Source organism: Oryctolagus cuniculus, chromosome 11 (assembly GCF_051225735.1).
Source record: "Oryctolagus cuniculus isolate XC-2025 breed Fujian yellow rabbit chromosome 11, ASM5122573v1, whole genome shotgun sequence".
Taxonomy (NCBI): Eukaryota; Metazoa; Chordata; class Mammalia; order Lagomorpha; family Leporidae; genus Oryctolagus; species Oryctolagus cuniculus.
The window spans coordinates 111317539-111341356 of record NC_142877.1 but is presented as its reverse complement, the minus strand read 5'-3'; the positions used below and the strand labels follow the sequence as shown (position 1 = coordinate 111341356).

At 49.6% G+C, this 23818-nt stretch overlaps 1 protein-coding gene across 6 annotated transcripts in view; it reads left to right on the top strand.

The window, feature by feature from the left end:
• LARGE1 (LARGE xylosyl- and glucuronyltransferase 1) overlaps positions 1 to 23818 on the top strand; it is a 564622-nt gene that overhangs the window by 435892 nt on the left and 104912 nt on the right. For all 6 annotated transcript variants that reach the window (XM_051846591.3, XM_051846590.3, XM_051846588.3 and 3 more), the window contains one exon: positions 5563 to 5667. In XM_051846591.3, the coding sequence (XP_051702551.2) occupies positions 5563 to 5667 (105 nt within the window). The remainder of the gene's footprint in view (positions 1 to 5562; positions 5668 to 23818) is intronic.

Genomic DNA, 23818 nt, shown 5'->3' with positions numbered 1-23818 from the left:
GACTCTAGGGAGCACCCTGTGTTGAGCAGGCATCACCCGCTGCCCCCTGGAATCAGTTTAATCAACCATCCCCTGCTTGCCATGCCTCCGATGTATCAGTGTTTCTGTCACTACAGGTAACACACAGCTTCGTAACTGTTTGTCTTTATCCTCTTCTGGCTGCCTCTAGGGCAAGAAGTATGCTTTATTTGTTTTTGATTCCTTAGCAGAGTTAGGGCCATGTCAGCTGACTAAGCGGGGAGATGGCAGAGACTAGAGGTTCAGGCAGATGCAGTGGAAGATAGGTGTAACAATAAGAACAAAATACCTGCTCCGTGTGTTTACTCTTTCTGGGCACCCTGAGTGGTAATGTTTGAAAAAGCAAAGCATGGCTTCTTTCTCAACAGATGAACCTGAGTGTAGACAAAACAGATCAGACCCTGTGGTATATATGATTTGTTAACTCTGTTTTACAAATAAACGAAGACGCATACACAGAGAGGTTAAGCCGCTGCTCTAGAGATGTACCCAGCTAGGAAGTGGAGGAGCCTGGATTTGAACCCGGGCAGTCTGGCTCTGTCACTGCAGAGCACCGTTGAACTCTGCTGGTCTGTAAGGTGGGTGTAGACACCATGGGAGTTTATCCTGTGCCGGGGGCTCTGCAGGTGGACCCTTTCCCTGACTGAGTAAAAGACAGAGCTTATAGACTCCAATCACTAATTCCCAAACTTCGGCGTATATCTGAATTAGGTAGGGAGTAGGGGTTTTAAATGCCTCTGGGTGGACCCCAAGGCCAGAAGTCATATTCAGAAGGGTTGAGGTGTGAGGGAATTAGCATATGATATCAGAGCCAGATATTAAAAATTTAGAGATAAAGAAGTGAGAGCAAAAGGTCACCTTGTTTTACAGATGAAGGTGAAATTGGGGGACTTGGCTTGCCAACACCAAAACTCAGAATCCCACTTTCCCACCCAGTCTCACAGGGTGCTGGTCAGCCTCATCGGCAGGGACCCTGCCCCGTAAAACTCAATGCATGGAAGAGCAAATTTAAGGCTAGTATGTGGGCTCCTGGAGGAAGGATGAAGAGGCTAAGCTATGTAAACTCACATCTCTCTCAGAGTCACCCATGGGCAGGAGAAACACAGGGCTGAGAAGTCAGGAAACCTCGCCTTCTAGAAACCCTTGAAGTCAGGGAAGCAGCTGCCAGTGATGGTGCAAACCTAGGAACCTGCGCTTCCGAGGAGAACCCCGGGGATTTCTGAAGCGCTTGGCCCTCAGCCGCCTACACCTTGACCTTGACCAACCGAGGTCCCAAATGGGTCAGGTATGCTCAGTGACCCCCGCAGGGAGAGCCCATGGCAGCGCCCCCCTCTGCTTCTGGCTGGGCAGTGAGGCTTCCGAGTAGTGAGCACTTAGGCAGTGCTGCATATGTTCTAGCCCCCAGTCTTAACATGTATGAGGTCATTTAAATACGTGAAGTCCCAACAGCCAGAGGAGCTGCATAGCAAGGCAGAGAGAAGTGAAATCATTGTTTAGAGGCTACACAGCTGCAAAGTGGCAGGGCCAGGAAGAAGAAACTAGCAGTCAGATCAGTCAGTCCACAGCGTTTCCTACCAGCCACCTGGTTCCCTTTGTGCAAACACAGACCATTGTGGGGAGGGGGGATGGTGTGAGCTCAGGGGACCCACATGAAAAACCCAGCATGGTTGGAGGGATCTCAGCCAAGTACCTGTCTTTGCTAACATGTTAGTAATGGGTAGTGCAGCTTATCAATCCATCTAGAAGGCAAATTGAGGTCTTCAGAGCTGTGTATTATTCTCAACCAGTGAATATTAAAATAACTACGATCATGTTGCTCATTAAGTTTTGTTTTTTACTTTCTTTTTTTAATTTGTTTTTTAAGGAATACAAGTTTCATAAGTACAACTTTAGGAGTATAGTGATTATTCCCACCATACTCGCCCTCCCACCCACACTTCAACCCCTCCTCTTCCTCCTCCCTCTCCCCTTGCCAGTACTATTCTCCATTAAGGTTCATTTTCAATTAACTTCGTACACAGAAGACCAGTTCTGTGCTAAGTAAAGATTTCAACAATTTGTACACACACACACACACACACACACACACAAAATGAGAACTAGTTTTACAGTTAACTCTCATAATACAACTCTTTGAGGACAGAGGCCTGCATGGGGAGTTAGTGCACAGTGACTCCTGTTGTTAATTTAACAATCAGCACTCTTATGTATGACATCATTGACCACCAGGGGCTCTTGACATGAGCTGCCAAGGCTAGGGAAGTCTTTTGAGTCCACAAACTCCAGCAGTATTTGGACAAGGCCATAAGCAAAGTGGAAGTTCTCTCCTCCCTTTAGAGAAGAGTACCTCCTTCTTTGATGGCCCCTTCTTTCTGCTGGGGTCTCACTCACAGAGATCCTTCATGTAGAACATTTTTTGCCACAGCATCTTGGTTTTCCATGCCTGAAATGCTCTCAGGCTTTTCAGCCAGACCAGGAAGCCTTAAGGGCTGATTCTGAGGTCAGAGTGTTAATTAAAGTGATTGTCATTCTATGAGTCTGTTGTGTGGACTCTCTTAAGTGTGTTTTGTTTGCTTATTTTGTTTTGTTTTGTTTTTTAATGGCTTGGCACACATGCTGAAATGCAGCCCAGGTGCAATTTGAGAGAAAAGAAGTCAGAGTAGAATTCCTTGAGATAATGTGACTGAAGGTTAATCAGACCAGTTAGTCCTTCTCTGGAGATGAAGATCCTGGGGCCAAGCCTTCAGCAGGATGCCCATGTAAAAGAAACTCTTTAGTGCTGTTGACCATCTTTGCAGATTTCCATGCAAGGAGGCAGATGCCTGAGTTCCCAGAGCTGAGGGGAGGGTGAAGGTAACATGATTTCTGACTGCAGAATCCGGGACTCCAGCACACACCAACATTGGCCAGTCTCCCACACTGGAGAGAGTCACCCAGCGCATCCCTAGCAGACACTTACTGAACACCTACTGTGTGTTAGAGATTACATATTCCCTGCTCTGGGGCTAATCTAAGACATGGATATTTCCTAGTGGGATCTGAGGATGCCTGAATACCCACCAGTCTATCCACTTTAAAGGGTATAATTCAGCTCATGGCAAAACTACCCATGGGAAGTACTAAATAGAGATGTCTTCAATCAGATGTGCGTGAAGATGAGATCGTGATTTAGACTTGAGGTTATTCATAGGAAGCTTCGTGCTGGGGGTGGGTTATATGGGCACACAAGGTCACTGCCTGCCAAGGGGCAAGACACAGGCGGGAACCCAAGTAGCAGAACCCTACATTTTGTTTATCAGGAGTGTGGCAATTGGGCAGTTTGTCTGAAGAGGTAAATAGAGGCAAAATAAAATGCATGAGGTATCACACACAGCAAAATTTGGACTTTCAGGTATCTGAAGGTGATTTCCTGAAATTCAGAGAACCACCGTAGTGCAGTCAGTGAATGATGGGTCTCCCTTTTGTCAATTCTGAGTCTATGGCACTCTTTGCCATGCCAGGAAACACTATGGCACCAACTGGAGGTCTTCAGTCATTGTGAACCATCTCCCCCAAGGACAATACTTCCCCTTTGCAACTTGCCCTCAGTGTGTGGTTGTTAAATGAAGCCTCCAGCTGGGTCACAGCATGGGGACTCCGTGCACAGCTTCCTCTGCAGAGGGCACGCCTCTCAGATCTAATTGTTTTTGCACAAATGTCCCAAGCTTGTTGCCTGTGGAATTGATTGATTCTTGCACTCTCCGAATGGGTGATGTGTTTTTTAGTTTTTTGTTTTTTTCCTGAAGGATTCTACAAGTTTGGGATATGATCATATACAATGACAAAGTGTGTGGTAGTATTTTTCCCATGCCTCTAATTTATGTATTTGTGCTAGGGTGATGATTTAGATAGGAGCTCGATAAATTGATCAAATAAATTACACCAAAGCCACACACCATCATTTCAGGGAGCTGTCACCATCCCAAGGAGGTTCTCTATCACCCGGCGTTGTGTTCCAGGAGGACTGCTCTGTTTCTTAGCGTGCCACTGGGCTTTCATTTGGCCAGGAAGCACCTTGTTTCTCAGATTGGCCAACAGCATAAGGAGTTCAGCTCCGAAGGTAATGGTTTGCTGTGGAAGGCGACAGTTATTAGTGGTGAGATCTTTAGCGAGTTATCTAAACTCTCTGAGCTTCCGTTTCCCTTTCTTTAAAATAGGGCTTTGGGACTCTTGCCTCAAACATGTGATATAAGAGTAAGCAATGACACCTTGAGACATTGGAAAGCATCTGGGTGGCAGATGAATGTGATTCCTGTCCCGGCTCCATCCCTGGTCCTTCGTGAGCCTCAGTTTCCTAATCTGTAAAATGGTGTTGGTGATGAGTGCAAGAGGGCATCTCCCACAGGTGGCAGGATGGAGTGGTGTAAGGACACCAGGTGGGTCTGATACCCTACGTGGCAGGTCTGGAGACTCACCTCTACCCACATCCCAGGGACATCGCTGCCCTAAGAGACTGGCTCCAAGCCTGACTCACCTGAGATGCTGCGGTGCACCTGAGACCAAGGCCAGTGTCATAGTCCAGCTCTGGGGGCAGAGGAACAGGTGTTCCTCGAGGCAGCACTCTGTTGACAGGACGATTGTTGACATAAGATGGAGATATGCAGAGGAAGCAGTGAGTGTGAGAGCAGAAACACTCAGAGAAAGTGGCCAAGGGGTGGCTCTTCTCTACGGGCTCCCATCTCATCACCCTTAGCCCATGCTCAGAAATTAGTGTATAGTTGGAAATATTAGAATTGGAAGAGCAATGCATTAGTCCATGAATATGAGTCCCATGAGTTAGGGAATGTGTGCGCATGGATGGTTTCAGATTCTGACTTTATCTAAGATTAACCTAGATATCCTTGGGTAAGTTAATTAACTGCTCAGAACCTCCTTTTCTTTAAAAAAAAAAAAAAAAAAAAAAAAAAAAAAAAAAAGGGATAATAAAAATGGCAGCCTGGGAGCCAGTGCGGTGATGTGGTGGGTAAAGCCTCAGCATGCAGTGCCAGCATCCCAAAAGAGCACTGGTTCGCATCCTGGCTGCTCCACTTCTGATCTAGCTCCCTGCTAATGCACCTGGGAAAGCAGCAAAAGATGGCCCAAGTGCTCGGGCCCCTGCACTCACGTGGGAGACCTGGAAGAAGCTCATGGCTCCTGGCTTCATCCTGCCCAGTCCCAGACGTTGGGACTGTCTGGGGAGTAAACCAGCATATGGAAGATTGATCTTTCTCTCTCTCTCTCCCCTCTCCCAATCTTCCTCCCTCCCTTTCTCTCCATAACTTTCAAATAAATAAATAAATCTTTTTTTAAAAAAAAATATGGCAGCTTAATGGTGAGAATTAACTGTGTTAGTGTAAGTTACATCCTTGGGTCAGGGCTGCCAGTGCCAGAGGTGGATGCAAGTGAAGTAAGTGGATGCCATTGTTGGGACCGTGCTTTGCCGTTACCGTATCCGGTGTACATTGCCTGCTGCTCCAGGTGGCTTGCTGTCATGTTGACACCGTTTGCATTCTCTGTATGTTGCAGGTCAGCAGGCCCTGGGCTTGGTAGAGAACCAGAGCGACTGGTACCTTGGAAACCTGTGGAAAAATCACCGTCCGTGGCCAGCCCTTGGCAGGGGCTACAACACAGGTAAACCTTCCATCCCTCTACCCAGGCTGTCTGGGCGGAGTTTCTTTTCTTTTTTTTTTTTAATTAAAGCATGTATTTCTAATATAACCCAATTAGAATTTGAAATTTGTAGCTTCCAAATGGCTGCCACAGTGACCTGTGTCAGACCCATCAGGACATACTGGAATTTTGTCATTCCACTCTGTATTGTCAGATCCTATTATTATTATTATTACTTTGGCGTTGGGGGCACAGGAAGAGGTCGCCTGGCTGCCTGCACTGGGCAGTGGATGGCACATGGGCAGCTGAGCTTCCAGTCCTTTTTTTATTTTAAAGCCATCGCTACAGACAGGCAAAGTAGCCAGTGTGCCTTGACTGTCTTTGTCAATATCCCCCAGAAAGCCCCTCTCCTGACCTTGAGGCCCACGTCCTACTGGACATCTTGGCCCACGTGATGCTTGTGGGCTGGAGATCATTCTGCCATAACAAAGAACCCCAGCAGGTCAGTTTCTTACACAAAGGCAGTGTCTTTTTCTGCATCCTTGGCCTCATGCATTTGCAGTCTCCGGGGATCCGTGCCCACTGTAGGTATTCAGGATTCACCTGGCGGCTCCCTTCCAGTGCTGGGTGGGAAAGTAGCAGAGGCCGAGTCCTCTCCTACAAGTCCCCATTTAGAAGTGACTCAGTTGCATGCCCCATGTGTTTGTTGTGTGGCCAGGGCTGGTCCAAGGACAGCCTCCCACATGCCCGGCAACAGAAAAGGCAGGAAGGACGTGGCGATGGGCACGTCGGGGTACCACTGCCTTCAGACCCCGTGGGTGTGGATCAAGCCCATCACTCCACCCTGCTACCAACCCCAGACCTGCTGCTCCTCCGTGACTGGTCTCATTCGCCTGTTCTTCAGCAACCGTCTATTGAATGCTTACTCCGTGTGGCACCAGCGGCAGCTGGCTTGCTTCAATTCTTTTTCACACCGACAGAGTAATGAATTACAGTCCAGAGAGACCAAAGTAGGGGGAGAGTGGAGGCAAGTTTATTAAAGTACGTCCTCCAAGGGAGGAACAGACCAGTCGAGAGCACGTGGCACTCTTTCTCCTGGTTTGGGGCTTTTTATCCCTCAGGTACGAGAGCCGTGGACTGGTGAGGTGGCCTTGGTGCACATGAGTGCTGTTTGTGATTGACATCTGGGAGCTGCATCCCCTCGGGCTCCCTGTGCACGTGGCTGCAAACTAGTCTGACTTCCCATTTGATCAGGATACTCTAATCACAAGTTAAACCGCAGCGTGGGTGGTCTTGGGTGGGTCTCGGTGGAGAACGGGTCCTTGGTGTCACCCCTCGAGGAGGGTGGTGTGGCCCCTCTCAGTGGCTCACGTCTCATTATCCTCCTCACAGGTTTACACCTTGTGGGGTGTGTCAGGGCTGAAACCGCAGCAGGCCCCACTCCTAAGGCTCAGCTCTGGCCTTTAAATGCCCCTGGAGCCTTCCACCGCCCCCTCCCCACCCCGCCCCGACCCTCCTGGCCACGGCCTCAGAGCCCTGTTCTCGAAGGACACCTGCTCATGATCTTTGTCACGATGAGAACTGGGGACTCAGGGAGCAGTGGGGTGGGTGGGTCAGGCCAAAAAGCCCTGGGACCCCATATCAAGGGCCTGTACATCTGCTTGGTTGGAGCAAAGTGTCTGGGGATGGTGCCACCTGAAGCTGAGCTTGGTAAAGCCTGCCCTGGAGGGGCAGTAACCGTTTGGTTGCTGGATGGTAGGAAAGTCTGAGCAGCCGAGGCGGAGTCGGGGGAGGTGCTGGGATGGGGAGGAGAGGCCAGGGGCATGGTACAGCAACTCTATATTAGCAGGTAGGGAAGTATTTTTGCATTTCCATACTGTGTGAGCCAGTGCCTCTGTATTCCAGCTGAGTCTTACCCAGGCGTGGTGCCAGCTGCATCCTAGGTGTTAATCTCATCTGATCCTCACGTTAAACCCGTGAGGCAGGTGCTATGCTTATCTCGGTTTTATAGAAGAAACTGAGGCTTAGGGAGTTGAAGGCTGCAAACCTTCCTTGCTTGAACTCTTATGGCTTCAGGATCAAACACTTTTTTAAAAATAGAGGACATGGGCTCTGCCCTTGGAGAGTCTGACCTTGGAGGGCCTAGGACGGTGCCCTACAAGAGGCCTCTAGGAGGTGGCAGGTGCCCAACGCCTGGGGGCCTCCCCTGATAAAACAAGGCACTCCTCCTCATCCCAGCATGCTCCCCCAGGGAGGCGTCCCGGGTCCTTCTGTGAACCCACAGAGACCAACGAGAGGGCTCTGCGTGCTTTCCTTCGGGAAGAGAGAATTGCTCTGTGTTGGTCTCTGGGCATTTAGGGCTCAGTAGGGCTGGAGACGCCTTTGTTGGGTGGCAGGAAGGACGTCTCAGATAAATCCCGGTGTGTGCGTTTCCCATCTGCCTGCCACAACATACAACAATAGACAGTGTCACATCCAGACAGACTGCATCGCTCAAGGAGGGCGCATCAGGGTCACGGCTACCATCGCGGCATGTAATGGCGATCAATCTGGCTTTGCAGGGACAAGAAAAACATAGTGTGCTGGTGGATTTATGATGACAACTTGGCACATCTCTCTTCCCTCCCTTCCCTGTTTGCTACCCAGTATTGGGTCAGGGGACTCCCAAGTGTCTAAACCAGCTCCTGTCCTTCCTTGGTGTGCCAAGGCAGAGAGGCCCCCCACCCCCGGCCCTGCCTTCGCTGGTATGAAAATGCACATATCGGGGAAACCCTGTTAGAAGTGGTATGTCCGCTTAAATAAACCAGAGACACCGAGTAATCATTTTCCAAGGATTTATGCGACATTGCAAGGTTTGGGCATTCACAGCGGGGATTTGTTATTTGAAGACCAAGGACTGTGCCACACATCAGTGGATGAGTCATCCACACACATGGATTCTTGTGGAAATTGAAGACTGCACTGGATGGAACCCACAGCCCCAAATCCCAGCCACAAGGGGCCACCCCTTTTGAGCCTTCAGCCTGAGGCTGGGGTCAGAACTGCATTCCGGCCATGTAGTTTCTCCTTGAACCCTAGTTCCCTGCCTTGTAAAACAGGATAACAACAGAACCTGGTGTGTGAGAATTAGCGGCTGCCTACGCCTAGCGTTGTGTCTGGCAGGATACTTGTATGCAGTAAATCTTCGTCTTGGTCCTCTTGCGTTTTCCTGCCACTCACCGGATGAGGGAATGAGAGCCACCTGTTGTAATAGTGGTGGTCATGTGATTGACAAGGGCTTGTCCAGGTGTCCTAAGCTGTCGGGTTGGAAAGAACCAGGAAGTTTTGCACTTTTCACCATACATAAGACAGCCACCTAATAGTTTTTCTCATCCCTCTCCACTTTCTGGGAAAAAGTTAGCTTTTCATATTATTGTAGGAAAAAATGACTTTGGTTCCCCTATCGGCTTTCTCACTATTTTATTTTGAACTCCACCACCACCGCCGCCACCCCAAGAGAAAGCATGCAATGTTTGAGTGGGAAGATCTGCCTTCACCTGACTTTGTTGCTTGTAACATCTATGCTATTTGCAAAGCTCTCTCCAGCCCACTGAGCTCCAGGCTGCTCTGTAAACTGAGGATGGTAACCCTACCCTCGGTCCCCCGTGAGGCTCCAGTGTGGCGGTGGAGCTGCACGTGCCCAGCAGACCAAGGCACTTTAGTAAGCTGGTTGTCGTTTTCATCTGTCTTGGCTACTGCCTGAGGAACTGCTTCCAAGTCATTGAGACCCAGCCACAGGGATCAAACGCAGCTGCCGTCACTAAGCACTTCCTGTGCACCACGCATCCTGCTGGCCACCATCGCGTGATAACGGTGCACGATCGTGCATATGATCTTCCTTAATCCTAGAATTACCTTCTAAGGTGGACATTCCCCTAAAAGGGCCAGCCACGTTCTTCTTCCTCTCTATTTGTTTTTCCCGGTCTGTTTTTGCAAAGCCCAGAGAACCCTAAAAGACTGGGGAAGATCTTCTACCAAGGCCCACTTATCGCCTCCCCGCCCCCTCACTGGAGCTGTTTACAGCTTAATTCCATTTAATGCAGCGAAGGAGTCTCAGCAGCTGCAGGTAGCCAGACGAGCCCCAGCACAAAGCCCCTGCCCGCAGCTGTTCAGGTGGAATGAAGGACACCTCCCACATCTTTGCAGAGAGGTGGTTCCGACCCCTCGGTCCACCCGCCAGGTCCTCAGTGCAAGAAGCTGTCATTCACCCAGCATTCAGCTGTCAGTGGGACTTATTTTTTTAAAAAATCAAAAACCAAGATTTTGACAGGCTCATTAAGATTCATGTCACTTGGGCTTGTAAGCTGATGGGTGAATATCTTAAAAACAAACACCAGCCAAGAAGAAACAGGGAAGGAAGACCAAAATAGCAAGAGGCTGGATACAGAGGTGAGGGAGGCAACCAGCGGAAAGGAGCCAGCACATGACAGATACACCTGTTAGCCTGGGACCCCAGAGTTTACCCAGCAAGCAGATGGGTCCTCCCCAAGATGAAGGGCATGGCCTTAGCTGGAGGATGTACTTTTAAAAACAATTTAAAAATAAAACCAATTGTGCCCTTCTCAGTCCTCCAGTGAGGCCAGGACAGGCAGATGGAGACCAGGAACCCTCATCTGCTGGACAACAAAATCACAGCACTCAAGGACTGCCTCACCTCTGGAGTTGGAGCAAACTCTGGGCCGTGAAGAAGCGGTCAGTGAAATCGGACGCTGTGAATGCTCTGGCAGGAGCTCAAAGGGAAGGCGAACACTTGACCGTTTGCCAAAGGAATGTTGCACAGATCGCGTTAGGGGGAGTAGCAGAAACGGGGTGCAGGCTGACACCTCTGCCTCTGGCCCCCAGTGTTCCCCGACTCTAGGCCAGTTCCTTCATTCCTCTGCGGCTGAGATCTCCCCCATGAAGTTAGGATCTTCCCCTGCTCTGCAGGAATACCTGGGGACTCCCCAAGTTCATGGGAACATGGATTGAAAGATAAGTTTATTTTAGTACAAAATAACATTTCAAATCCCTCGCATCGTTTTTTCATAATACACATTCCCACAAACTCTTTGAAGACTCCGTCCTATTTGATTGGCTGGTTTCTCTCAGTAATAATCGCATCCAGAGAAGCTGGATTTAAATGTGGTTCATTCATACAGTTCATATTCATTCAGTACATGTTACTATATAGGTAGTCTTCTGGCCAGGTTGGTAGAAGGAGATTTTTCTTTTTAAATGCATGTCAGGAATCTTTCTTCAAAAAGGTTACAGTGTAGTAGAGGAGGGTCTGTGTATCCACAAATAAATTTAGCTTGAGCCTCTAGCCTGGATGAGATTCAGAGTTGAATGTCAGCCTTGCAGTAATAACCGTGGGCCAGCATTTTCTAGACTGACTCCAGAAGATGTGGCAAGAGGTGTCAACCTGTGTTTAGAAACTGTGAACAGGTGAGATGAAGAAGTCCTGCTGGATCGACTTCCCTTGGAGCTTCCCGTTGCATGTTGGCGTGTTAGATTGCATGAAGTATAGAAGTGAACAGAGTGGAAGACTTTGCCATTTGCGTTTGATCTAGAGCTAAGGAAACACATTTGAGAAAACTGCCCCAGCCTAACTCTGAGGACAGGGGTGATGCTCTTAGCCCAGGAGTGCTTCCATGGAATGTGTAGAATGACCCTATTGAAAGGTGTTTTCCACTGGAGGAACAGCTGCCTGACATTACGCTCAACAGAAACGTCTACTCTGTTTCATGCGGCAATTCTCATTCATCTTTCCACAGTAGGGACATAGCTGCTGTTGTAACAGACAGGCCACAGAGTGGGAGGCTTAGCAGCAAATGTTTATCACTCAGTCCTAGAGTCTGGGGGGTCTGAGATCAAGGGGCTGCCATTCAGGTCTGTGGGGAGGGCCTGCTTCGTTGTGTGCAGGTGGATGGCTTATCTTGTATCATCACATGGTGGAGGTCAAAAAGGGAGCTAGCCTCTGTGTCTGTTTATAAGGACACTCATCCCATTCATGAAGATTCCAGCCACATGGCTTACCTACCTGCCACAGCCCCAGCTCCTGCTACCACCTCTTAAGGAGTTAGGATTTCAGAATTAGGAATTTTGGTCCCTAGTGGACATGATACTGGTGTGCTTTCTTAACCAGCACACTGTGTGTCGTTGCACATCTGTCACCCACCACCCACCCATCTAAAACTTTCTGTCCCTGTGTAGAAAGCTGTGTGAGATGGCTTCTAGACCTTTCTAGAAAGCTCCAGTTTCTGTCTTTGGAGGAAATCCCCTCACCTGAGTGATCTGTCCTGGCCGTTATCAAGCCAGCAGCAGTTGAGTCCTTCAGCTGGACACTTAACCCGCTGTCCCGAGTCACTGAAAATGCCTGTTTAAAATGTCACTCTCCAGGCCCTGACCCAGGGAGGGGAATCTGAAACTGGAGGTGAGCAGCTGGGTAACTGCCATTGTAAACACATTCCCCCATGTGGTTCTGCCGCCCGCCTCCTATTGCATCTTTTACGGCCACATTGCACTTCAAGCTCAAATTGAACTTGAGTTCAACTAAAATACTCAATGCATGACTGTTCAGCTGAACAGTCCCCCATTCTGTACTCCCATTGTAGATTTATCGAACCTAAAGTATAAATGTTATGTTTACCTTCAGTGAGTTTTATCTGATTTAGGCCAATTTTTTGTACCATTTTATTAGGCTTTATTTCAGTTCTCAATTTATGATCACCCACATAAATAGTGAAAATGGCTTCTGTTCATTCAGCCAATACCCTTGCCCTATTTTTGTAAAAAAAATTATTTTGAATGCCTCTTGTAGAATCCTGGAGCAAAATTCAAGGATTACCCATTTTATACTATCTGCAAATAAACAAAGAAATATAGCACCTTGGATGCAATATAAGATAGGAGCAAAAGGAAATTAATTTATTGTAAAATACTATTTGCTTCACTGCATGGCTGCTCAGGCTGTACAGTAGTTGACAGCCTGCTGGAGTGAGCAGGTGCGTCGATGACTGGAACCGTCTTCGCTGTAACAAATGCACATGGCACTCACGTGGTACTGGCAGTCCAGATTCCATGAGCGGGATTTGCCCTCTGGAAGAGTTTTTTGTCAAAGTACCGATCAGCTCTTGTTAAACTATCAGATAACAGGGACTGCTGTCTTCCCTTGCCTGCTAGTCCAAGCTCCACGTCTGGTAAAACTATGCAAAAAGCTACTTTTAAAAAGTTCCAGAGTAGGCACTTGGCACGGTGGTTAAAATGCTATTTAGGACGCCTGCATGCCAGAGTGCCTAGGTTTGCATCTCAGCTCCACACCCAATTCCAGATTCCTGGTAATGCACACCCTGGGAGGCAGCAAGTGGTGGTTCAAGTGCTTACAGGGGACCTGGCTTGAGTTTCCTGCTCCTGGCGTCAGCCTCAGCTATTGTGGGCATGTGGGGAGAGTGAACCAGGGCACATGGAAACTCTCTATCTCCATCTCTCAAAGAAATAAGAATGGATTAAATAATAATTATTTCTTTACTATTAGCTTCAGGCTCCATTGGTAAATTATATATACTTGTGAATGCAAGTGTCCAATGGGACCCACGTGGGATGCAGGTGCATTCTTCCTTGTGCTAGGAAGTGGTGACGTGGTGATGGCCCCTTTGAGCCCATCATGAGTCCAAGTCACAGCACATTCAACAGGCGACGCAGGTGCACAGCCAAAATGTGCTCAGATCTTTCTTGAGGTTTACGTCCGTGAAGAACCGCTGCTCCCCGTGCACAGGGGCTGTCAGCCAGCTGAAAGCCTGCTCAGCAGAATTGCTGTGTGGCTCCTTCTCTCCTCTCAACCTTCATCTAAGTTCAGTGACCTTGCCCAAAGCTTGTCCACTTCCAGTCCTGAACCGGAATCTTCCTTGTTGCCTTCTGGGTTCACACGGAACAAACCTACTTCTGCCTCTGCCCTGTAACCCCTTAGGTACCTGGGTGAAAGGAAGTGAACAGTACAGCCTGGACTTCTCTTCGGAGATCCCCCCACCCCTGCGCTGCCCAGGAATTCCTGCACTGGCTTAGTGTCTGGGTCTCAGTTTAGCCATATGTGAGGTGCGATGGTTATAGTACCCACCGCACAAAGGACTGTCGTGAAAAGTGAGCGAGGTAATTGGATGCAGTTTGGTGCATAGCAGATGCCTGGTAAAGATAGCAGCCATTACCTGTCATTCTCCAGGAGGCAGATTTGCCCTAGCAGTCACACCACGGCCTCCTCGCTGCCTGTTCTGGGGCACGCCTGCTTCAGACCCTGAGCCCCTTCTCCTCCAAACGACGGCTTTGCTGCTCTGACCTTTCTCACCTCCATCTGACCTGCTGTCGTTTTGCTCGTTTTCAGCTTATGGTTCTGTCTCTTCCCATGAGAATTCTTTACTTTTTTCCTTTGCTTTCCCTCCTGTGCTTAGAATCATGCCTGACAATAGTTGTTGAGTTAGTGGGGTTTTGGGTTTTTTTTTTTTTTTTTTTGGTTGCTGATTTTGGAAGATGGTAACTGTTTCAGACCACATACAGCAGTGGTTCTTGTGGGAGTCGGGTGGGAAATTTTACTGTGTGAGGGACTTTGGCAATATCCAGAGATATCTCTGCTCATTACAACTGGGACGATTCTACAGGCAATGCTGTTAGCCATCCTGCAGACCCCAGCACAATCCCTATCCAGGCCAAATGTCACTAGTGCCTGGGCTGGGAAACCTTGGCATGAAATGATGTTCTGCGGGCATTCAATTCTTCTGGTCAAGGCCATTTCTTTGGGAGTAGGGGGTGGCTCTGAAAAGATAGGATATTTGAACCAAAGACTTGAAGGAAAGGAAGCTGGCAGCCATGCCGCGGGCTACGGTGCAAACAGCCCAGACAGAGAGAACGCCAAGTGCACAGGCCTGGGGTGAGACACCAAACAAGCCTTGCCCAAGCCCTAGACAGTTATCCCCTCCTGGCACCGGTCCGTACACAGCAGACTCTGCACACTTCCCTCCCTGGCCACATCTGGTCATATTCTCCAGGGGCTCAGACTCAGCCCTGTCCCCCTGCCCTTCACGCCCGGTGAACTCTGGTACATTTGAATCACTTTGGAGCCGCACACACACTCTTGCTGTCCTGCCTTAGCCCCAGCATTCCTAAAGATCACCCCTAGCCAGGGGGAATAATGTCAAATCCTAGGCTGTGAGGAAGCAAACCTGCCCGGACTGGCGCTGGCCAGCTCTCTGGGTTCCTGGCCGCTCTCCTGTTAGGCCCCACTGGCCTTCTGACTGTTAACCCAGGCGTATCCCTGCCCCAGGGACCTAAGCACTTTGCCTGGACCGCTCCTCCGTCAGCTGCTCCCTGGCCCATCTGCTACTTCCTCTGATGCCGGGGGCCTCTCTAACCATCGTGTCCAAAGCAGTGCTCTCCAGCTCCTGACTCAGACTTATCCATATTTGACTTCTTTGCATTTTCCATCAAAGATGTGAATTCTGCTTCTGATGGACAGCTAGCTACCCATGGTGGGCCGACAGCCCCCTAGCCTCCCCACAAAAGTCCTTGCTGTAAGTGCTGGGAGACATGGAGATGCTTTACACAGACAAGACTGCAGCCGCACTTACAGACCTCCAAATCCTGGATTTTCCAGTTGCCCCGGTCAAATCATAGAAGCCCTTGAGAGCAGAGAACTGCCCCAGCTGGATGCAGAAGAATGAGGTAAAGGGTATATTAGTTAGCTTCTCATTGCTGAGTACTGAGACATGCTGTTTAGGATGGAAGGTGTTATATTTTGCATCTCAGCGCTAGAGGTTCAAGGCCAAGATCCAGCAGCACCATCGGTTTGGCCTCTGATGTGCAGAGGAAGAAGCTCATGGCAAGCTGGGAAGCAGAGAGAGAATGACAGAGCCCCTCTCAGGCTTTTATAACCAACCTTGGAGCCAGAACTGCCTTTCAGGGATGCACCCACAATGCCTAAGGACTTCCCTCTTTTTTTTTTTTACAGGTAGAGTTAGACAGTGAGAGAGAGAGACAGAGAGAAAGGTCTTCCTTCTGTTGGTTCACCCCCCAAATGGCCGCTACGGCCGGTGCACTGCGCTGATCCAAAGCCAGGAGCCAGGTGCTTCCTCCTGGTCTCCCATGCGGGTGCAGGGCTCAAGCACCTGGGCCATCCTCCACTGCCTTCCCGGGCCACAGCAGAGAGCTGGACTGGAAGAGGAGCAACCAGGACAGAATCCGGCGCCCCAATCGGGACTAGAACCCAGGGTGCTCGAGCCGCAGGCAGAGGATATTAGCCTACTGAGCCGTGGCGCCTGCCAAGGACTTCCTTCTTGACCCACCTCCTAAACATCCTACATCTCCACTCTCCTGGTGCCATTATCGTGTGACCAGGGTTTAAACAGTCTGCATGCTTTTGGGAGCCAGATCCAGTGCAAACCACAGTGAAGGGGAAGTCAGAAATGCTTAGAATGAGCAGGACTCACCCTGCCACAGCTGCTTTGAAAGTAGGAGGAGTAACAGGGCATAGCATCACAGGTGGCCTGGGGTTGCCGAGACGGGCTCCCAGCTGACCCAGAAAGGACGCAGGGACTCCAGTCCTACCCCCTCCCAGAACTGAATTCCACTAGCAACCCGAATGTGCTCAGAAGTAAGCTCTTCTGCCCGGAGCCTCCAGATGAGAGCCCAGGATGACGGACAGCTCTAAGCAGAGGACCCAAGTTTGCTGACCCTTCTACATAACTGTGAAAGAATCCATGTGTGCACCTTGGTGCTGCTTAGACGGTTGGTTGTGGCAGCAGTGGGAAACCGTGGGAAGCTGTCTTTCTGCAATGGAGTGTAAGCTCCATGAGTGCAAGGCTCTTCTTTTGTTTACTTCTGTGTCCCTGAGTAGGACATGGAACCCACTTGTCAGTGTGTACTGAACAAATCAGTGAATTCCAGTCTCCTTCATTCCTGCCTTCTTCTCTAAAGGGGAGAGGCCTGCTGGTGACTGACAATGCAGAAGGGCTTGGAACACTTGCTATGGGAAACGTTCGATGTGCCCAGTCCTATAGTGTGCTCATATAGTAGGCAGGAGCCCAGCAGGGACTGAATATATGCAATGTACCCTGCACTAGGACTAGAAATTAAAAATAAAGAGAAGGGGCCAGCATCGGGGCGTAGCGGGTTTAGCCTCCATCTGTAGTGCTGACATCCCTTATGGGATGCTGCTGTACTTCCAGTCTAGCTCCCTGCCAATGTGCCTGGGAGAGCAGCAGAGGATGACCCAAGTGCTTGGGCCCCTGCACCCATGTGGGAGACCCAGAGGAAGCACCTGGCTCCTGGATTTGGCCTGTCTCAGCCCTGGCTATTGCAACCATTTGGAGAGTGAACCAACAGATGGAAGATCTCTCTCTATCTTTCCTTCTCTCTCTCTATCTTTCCTTCTCTCTCTCTGTAACTCTGCCATTCAAATAAAGCAATAAAATCTTATGAAAATGTGAAGTTCCATTTGCACTGCTGTTCACTGCCCTTCTCCGCTCTGCCCCACCCCCGCCCTCCACAAAGGTTGCCCACTGTCGAATTAAAGATCAGGAGATGGACAGCGAGCCTCAGCGGGGCCTGTGCTGGGGTGGAGGGGAAGGTACACATTTCCAGGAGTTGGGGTGGACACCGCTGTGAGTAGGCTGGAAAGGGTTCCAGAGGAATGGGCATTCGGCCTAGTGGTTCAGATACTGATTAAGATGCCCGCTTTGCAAATCAGTGCCTGGGTCCGATACCTGCCTGCTCCTGACTGCAGAGCCCTCCTGCTCACGCAGACCCTGGGAGACAACCAATAGGTTCCTAGCACCCACCTGAGAGACCTGGACTGAGTTTCTGGAACCTACTTTGAGTCCTAGCTGAGAGCCTTTAGGCATTAGGAGAATGAACAGGTGAGCTGTGTGTCTGTCTGTCTGTCTGTCTGTCTCTCTCTCTCTCTCTGGCTTCCTGTCTCCCATCCACTTCCTTCCCACCCAATGCCTTTATCTCAATAAATAAATAAATATTTTCAAAAGAGGACAGGTTGTGAGCAAGTGGGACTGCTGGTGGTGAAGATGGAGTGTATTTTCCAGGCCACCAGAGTAGCAGCAAACCCCCGGCTCAGTACGTGGCATGGCCAGGAACGAGCACGCAGTTGAATCAAAGGTGTAATTTGTACAGTGTGCGCCCAGCAGGTGGGGAGCTGTGAAGAGCCCAGGCTCTGGCCCCTCTCCATGACTCATGGAATGGCTTTTGAGCAAATCCCTGGATCATTTTGTGGTTGTGGAGGGTGGGGCTGACTTAGTTCACCAGCCAGGAGGAAGTACCCGTACAGGTCCACGGGGTTGCAGGAAAGACCGTGTGCCTGGCAGACAGCAAGCCCTCAGTGGTGTTCGAGGCTCATGCCCATCGGAGGTGCTTGCCCGGCACCTGAGACTGCAAGCTAGACAGCTCTGAGGTCTGAAATCTCAGCCTTATCCAGCCCTGGGAGCTTTTGAAACAATGCCGCTTTCTTCCTAGCCCTGGAGAGAAGCCACCTCCATCCTCTTCCCTTGTTATGGCTTCCATTTATATCTTGTCCCTGAGCCAAGTCTTTATTTCTCAAGGCTGTGGCTGCAGGCTGCTCAGACACCCTGCAGAGCACCTATCCACCAGCCCAGGCAGTTAATGCACCTGTTCCCTTCAGCCTCACCGGCTCTCTGAAGTGCCCTGGCCAGGCAGCCTATCAGTCCTTTCAGACTTGGTACGGGAGAGTCCTCTCGTTAAACCAAAGCACTGAAGAGTTTCCAGCTGCATCCTGAAACAATGGCAAGAGTTCCACTGCTCCTCCCCGACAACAGAAACCACCATGCTGCAGAATTACTCCACCACTGCTTCCTCCCTCCCTGAGGCCTGGCCTCGTGGGAGAGAGCTGTTTCTAGTGTAAGGCTTCCAGAATCTGACCTGAAGTGCAAGGAGTCTGCTCTTACAGAAGAGATCTTTTCTCCTGAAGTGTTTCCCCTATCAGCGATGCTAACAACAAAGCCTCATGGCTTCCCCTGTCTCTGCTAAGTCCCAGGGTGCTGGATGCTGAATAGAAGGAAGACAAAGCAAAACGACCACAAAGGCACAACTCTTCCGACTAAGCTCGGCCTCGCCTGCACTTGGGCAGGAGAATGCCACGCAGGGTGCTGGGTGCTGGGTGCACCTCCTGGCTTGGCCCAGACCGCTTGTGCGTCTCAACCTTGAGGTCGTCCAAGCCCCAGTGGCCTCTCCTGTGAGCTGAGAGTGATAGCGCTGTCGTAGTCCAGTTGGGCAGCTATAATGAAATACCACATGCTGCGTAGTTTATCAACAACAGATAACTCGTTTCTCAGGATTCTGGAGGCTGGAGGGTGCAAGATCATGTTGACTCGGCACTTGGGGAGGACCTGCCTCCTTGTGCACAGGTGGCATGTTCTCACTGTGTCCTCACGAGCTGGATGGTGGCAAGGGATGAGCTCCATGAAGTCTTTTCTGTAAGAGCTTGCATCCCATTCACGAGGGCTGACCTCATCCCCTCCCCAACGCCTCATCTCCTACAACTGTCACCGTAGGGGCTCAGATTGCAACATACATACTATAGACATACAGACGTTTGGACCTTGGCAGTTACCTTCCCTGCAATGGAAGCAGTGACCCTTGGGGACCCAAATACCGATGAGCCCTGGGACGTGATCAGCAGCTGGGTCTCCACGCATCTGAGCAGGAATTGCCAAGCCACTCACTACCCGCTTGCTCTCAGTTCCTTTCATTGTCCCCACAAGCCGTCCACCTTGTCTGTGTGGGGCATACAGCACGTACCCTTGTGCTGCTGTTGTTCTAGGTACTATGACGAGTATTCGCATGACAGATTTCTAGAATGTATTTGTGTTGAGTGACAGAAACTCCCCCCATTGAGAACCTTGTTCCCATTCTCCCCCTCCCCCGATCCAGTCCCTGGCAACTACCCTTCTGTTCTCTACATCTGTGTCGACCTGTTTTAGAGACTCATATAAGCGGAATCTTGAGGTGTTTGTCCTTCTGTAATTGGCACACTTAGCATAATGGGACCCTGATATTCTGTTGGCTGTCATGTAGCACGGTGCAGCCGCTATGGAAAGCCAGCAGTACGGAGCCGTCTAGCACTCTGCATGATTCAGCAGGCCCACTTCTGAGTGTGTATGCTCTTGTATCCAAAAGTACTGAAATGAGGCTCTCAGAGATGCATCTGCACACCCAGCGCTATTCACCGCAAAATACAGAAATAACCCGTGTGTCGATCAGTAGATGAACCGATAAGGAAAACTGGCACATCCACCCCATGGAATATTAGCCTTTAAAGAGAGGGAAATCTTGCCATTGGTGACTGTGTGGGTGACATTCACCCTTCTTGGACAGGAGCCCACTAGGCCTTGATGGCTTAGAGGGCGGGAGCAGTATCCAAAGACCCGGAAGACCCACATCAGGGGAGAAGTGGGGATATTATGAGGTGTCTGGGTGCAGTACATGTATAAAATGTCCATATTCTGGCACACAGCAGGCATGTAGGAAACACAATGGACCCTTCAGAAAGTGCCGACATTGCTTTAACGTGCTGTTGTAGATCATGTCAGGTGTTCTTGAATCTGTTAGATTATGATTGGGAATTACTGTTGAAGAACAGGATCTTTTTCTCAGTTTTAGACTTTAAAAAAAAAAATCTGTATTTTTTACTCATTTATTTGAAAAACAGAGATGTCCTATCCAGTGGTTTGCTCCTTAAATGCTCAGAACAGCTGGGGGTAGGTAAACCAAGCTGAAGCCAGGAGCCAGGAACTCCTTCCAGGTCTCCCATGTAGGTGGCAGGGACCCAAGTACTTGGGCTGTGGTGCGCTGCCTCCCAGGGTGCTGGAATCAGGAGTAGAGCCAGAATCCATACCCAGGCACTGCAGTACGGGCTGTGGGTGTCCCAAGTGGCATCTTAACCACATTGCGTCCCCCTGGGCTTTTCTTTTTCAATTTTACCAACAATCCGTATTCTCATTTGTTATACAGGACAAACGGTGTAAAAACACAGTGTTGTGCTTGGCACCCGGGCTTGCACCTGCTAGTGAAAACCTATTGCCAAATATTCAGGGAATCTGGGATCCAGTTGTTAAACAGAATCACTATCAATTATTAAATCATGTGAGGGTACTTCAGAATGTTTATGAAAAAAAAAAAAACAGAATTAAATGATAACGCAAATGCTCCCATATGTACTTAGAGTTAAGCCAATAATTTTTAAAATAAAGGTAAATCTATACTCAGAAGTCCCAAAACTCTTTACTTCCAATCAGTTTACTTCCTGAGCTCTGTATCTGTGTGGTGAAGATACGGTGCAGTGCTGTGGCACATCTCTGCCTACCTCTGTCCACGGGCATGGCGTGGGTGGCTTGCAATAAGCCAGGGTGGGAGCATTTATGCAAACACTCTGGTCAAGGTTCTGTTGCTTTCTGGGGAGCCAGTTGTGGAGCAGTTAGCTCACGCCACTGAGAGTCCGCTACGGGATCCCTTCTCCCCGCCACGCTCCACAGAATCCAGTGCCTTTCACAAGCTGCGGGACGTTCTTGACCCTCTGCCTTCCTGGTGCGTCATTACCTGTGTCTCTCCACCCACACATCTTCTTCCTGAATTGTTGCATGCTCTCTGCTTAAAACATCAAGCATCTTTCCGCATCAGTACTTAAAGGTGTGTCTTTCGACTTGGCAAGAACTGCATAGTATTTCCATGTGGCAGAGAAAGCATAATTGGTTTCATTTCCTCTGAAGTGGTATTTTAGTTTCCTAAGTTTCCCCGATTATAAACAATACCAAAAATCAGCATCCTTGGCTGGCGCCGTGGCTCAACAGGCTAATCCTCCGCCTAGCGGCACCGGCACACCAGGTTCTAGTCCCTGTTGGGGCGCTGGATTCTGTCCCAGTTGCCCCTCTTCCAGGCCAGCTCTCTGCTGTGACCAGGGAGTGCAGTGGAGGATGGCCCAAGTGCTTGGGCCCTGCACCCCATGGGAAACCAGGAGAAGTACCTGGCTCCTGGCTTCGGATCAGTGCAGTGCGCCGGCAGCAGTGCGCCGGCCGCGGCGGCCATTGGAGGGTGAACCAATGGCAAAGGAAGACCTTTCTCTCTTTCTCTCTCACTGTCCACTCTGCCTGTCAAAAATTTAAAAAAAAACAAAAACAAAAAAAAAACCCTCTATCTCTGGCTTTACCTCTCTCTGTAAATAAAATAAATCTTTAAAAAAAAAATCAACATCCTTATTCATGTCTGTTTGCGTATACAAGTATTGATAAAATGGAGTCTCAGAAGTGGTACCTGGGCCAGTGCTGTGGCAGAGCGGGTAAAGCCAGTGCCTGCAATGCCGACATCCCATTTGGGTGCCGGTTCATGTGCCGGCTGCTCTAATTCAAATTTGGCTTCTGCTGATGACCTTGGAAAAACAGTGGAAGATGGCCCAAGTGTTTGAACCCCTGCCACCTGTGTGGGAGACCCAGATGAAGCTCCTGGCCCCTCCCTCCAGACCTGGCCATTGCAGCCATCTGGGGAGTGAACCAATGGATAGAAGCACACTCGCTCGCTCTCTCTCTCTCTTCCTCCCTCCCTGTCTCTGTAGCTCTCTCAAAATTAAAAAAAAATAAATAAATCATTATAAAAAATGATACCACCCTGAAATTCTATGGATATTTTACATTTTGATAGACAGTTCTAAATATGACATATTGGTTAAAATCATTATAAATAATATTTTATTTATTTTTAAAAGTTATTTATGTGTTTATTTAAAATGCAGACAGGCAAGATCTCCCATCTGCTGGTTCACTCCCCAAATTCCCACAACAGCTGGGAGGAGGAGCTGTTGTCAGGAGCCTAGGACCCAGTCTGGTCTCCTATATGAGTGACAGGAACCAATTACTTAAGCCATCTGCTGCTACCTCCCAGGGTGTGCAGGTAACAGGTAGATGGAAGAGGAGTGCAGCCAAGACTCGAACCCAGGCACTCCTACATGAGATGCTGGATCCCAACCAGCGTCTTGACCACTAGGCCAAACATCTACCTCTAGAAATCATATTTTAAAGTAAACAATTTTAAAATGCAATCGGGGTGTGTGTGTGTGTGTGTGTGTGTGTGTGTGTGTGTTGCTTGTTTGTTTCCTGTGCTGGGCATGTAGTCTGTGCACTGCAGAAGAATCAGTATTTTGCAGAGTAGCTACTTAATAGGCGCCCAGCTTCAGCCTCCTGAGTTTAGGCAGATGGTCTCTGTAGCGCGGCACTGTGGCCAGAAGGCCGAGTGAGGCAGAGTCGTTTCTGGCCTTAGATCACTGTGCCTGACTCTGGCGTTTCATCCCCACGCTGCGTGAACTGACCTGGCCTCATTGTGACACAAAGGTGGCCATTCCTGAGCATCTTTGTGCCCAGTCTGCTGACCGTTGCTCGGTCAAGGGTTTCTCTGTAAGTCCTGCAGGTCTCTAGCATCCGCAGAGCCTAGAGGAACTACCGCCCAGAACGCCCGTGTAGCCTGTGTGGCTCGGTTTGCAGTAGCAGGGGAAAGAAGGAAGAATCTTCCTGCCGTAAAGGAACCTAGTGTTTGTTCCACACATGGCTTCCTTGAAGACATTCATGATGGGGAGAGGCGTCTGCTTTCTCTACGGCCTCTCAAGTTCACGGTTCTGACCTCTTAGATCTGACTCACATCTGCGGGTGCATTAGCTCATGTAACCCCCGTTTTACAGAAGAGCGGATGGAGGCCCTGCCAGCTTGAATGATCCCCGACGTTAGCAGAGCCAGGAAATGACAGAGCCCAGTGCTAAGCCCATCTTCCTTTCTTGGGCCATCTGTGCTTGGGAGTGGCTGGTAGAGCAGTCTCTTTGTCCAGTCCTGTCTCCAGTCGGCAGGGTTAGAGAGCTGTGGGCTGTCTTCCTACCACTGTGCCATCCTCTAAATTTAGAACCGTACCTTGTATTCTCGGCTGCCTGTTGCAGTCCCCTGGGAAAGGTTCTAAAACTCACAGCTTCCGGGGCTTACCTCCGACCAATTGAATCAGAGCCTCAGGGTGAGACTCTTCCATCAGTAGTTTGTACACCCAGGCCGGTGACTCCCATCTCCTGGGTGGGCCTGCGTCTTTCCCAACTCTGCACCCTGCTTTCTTCTTACTG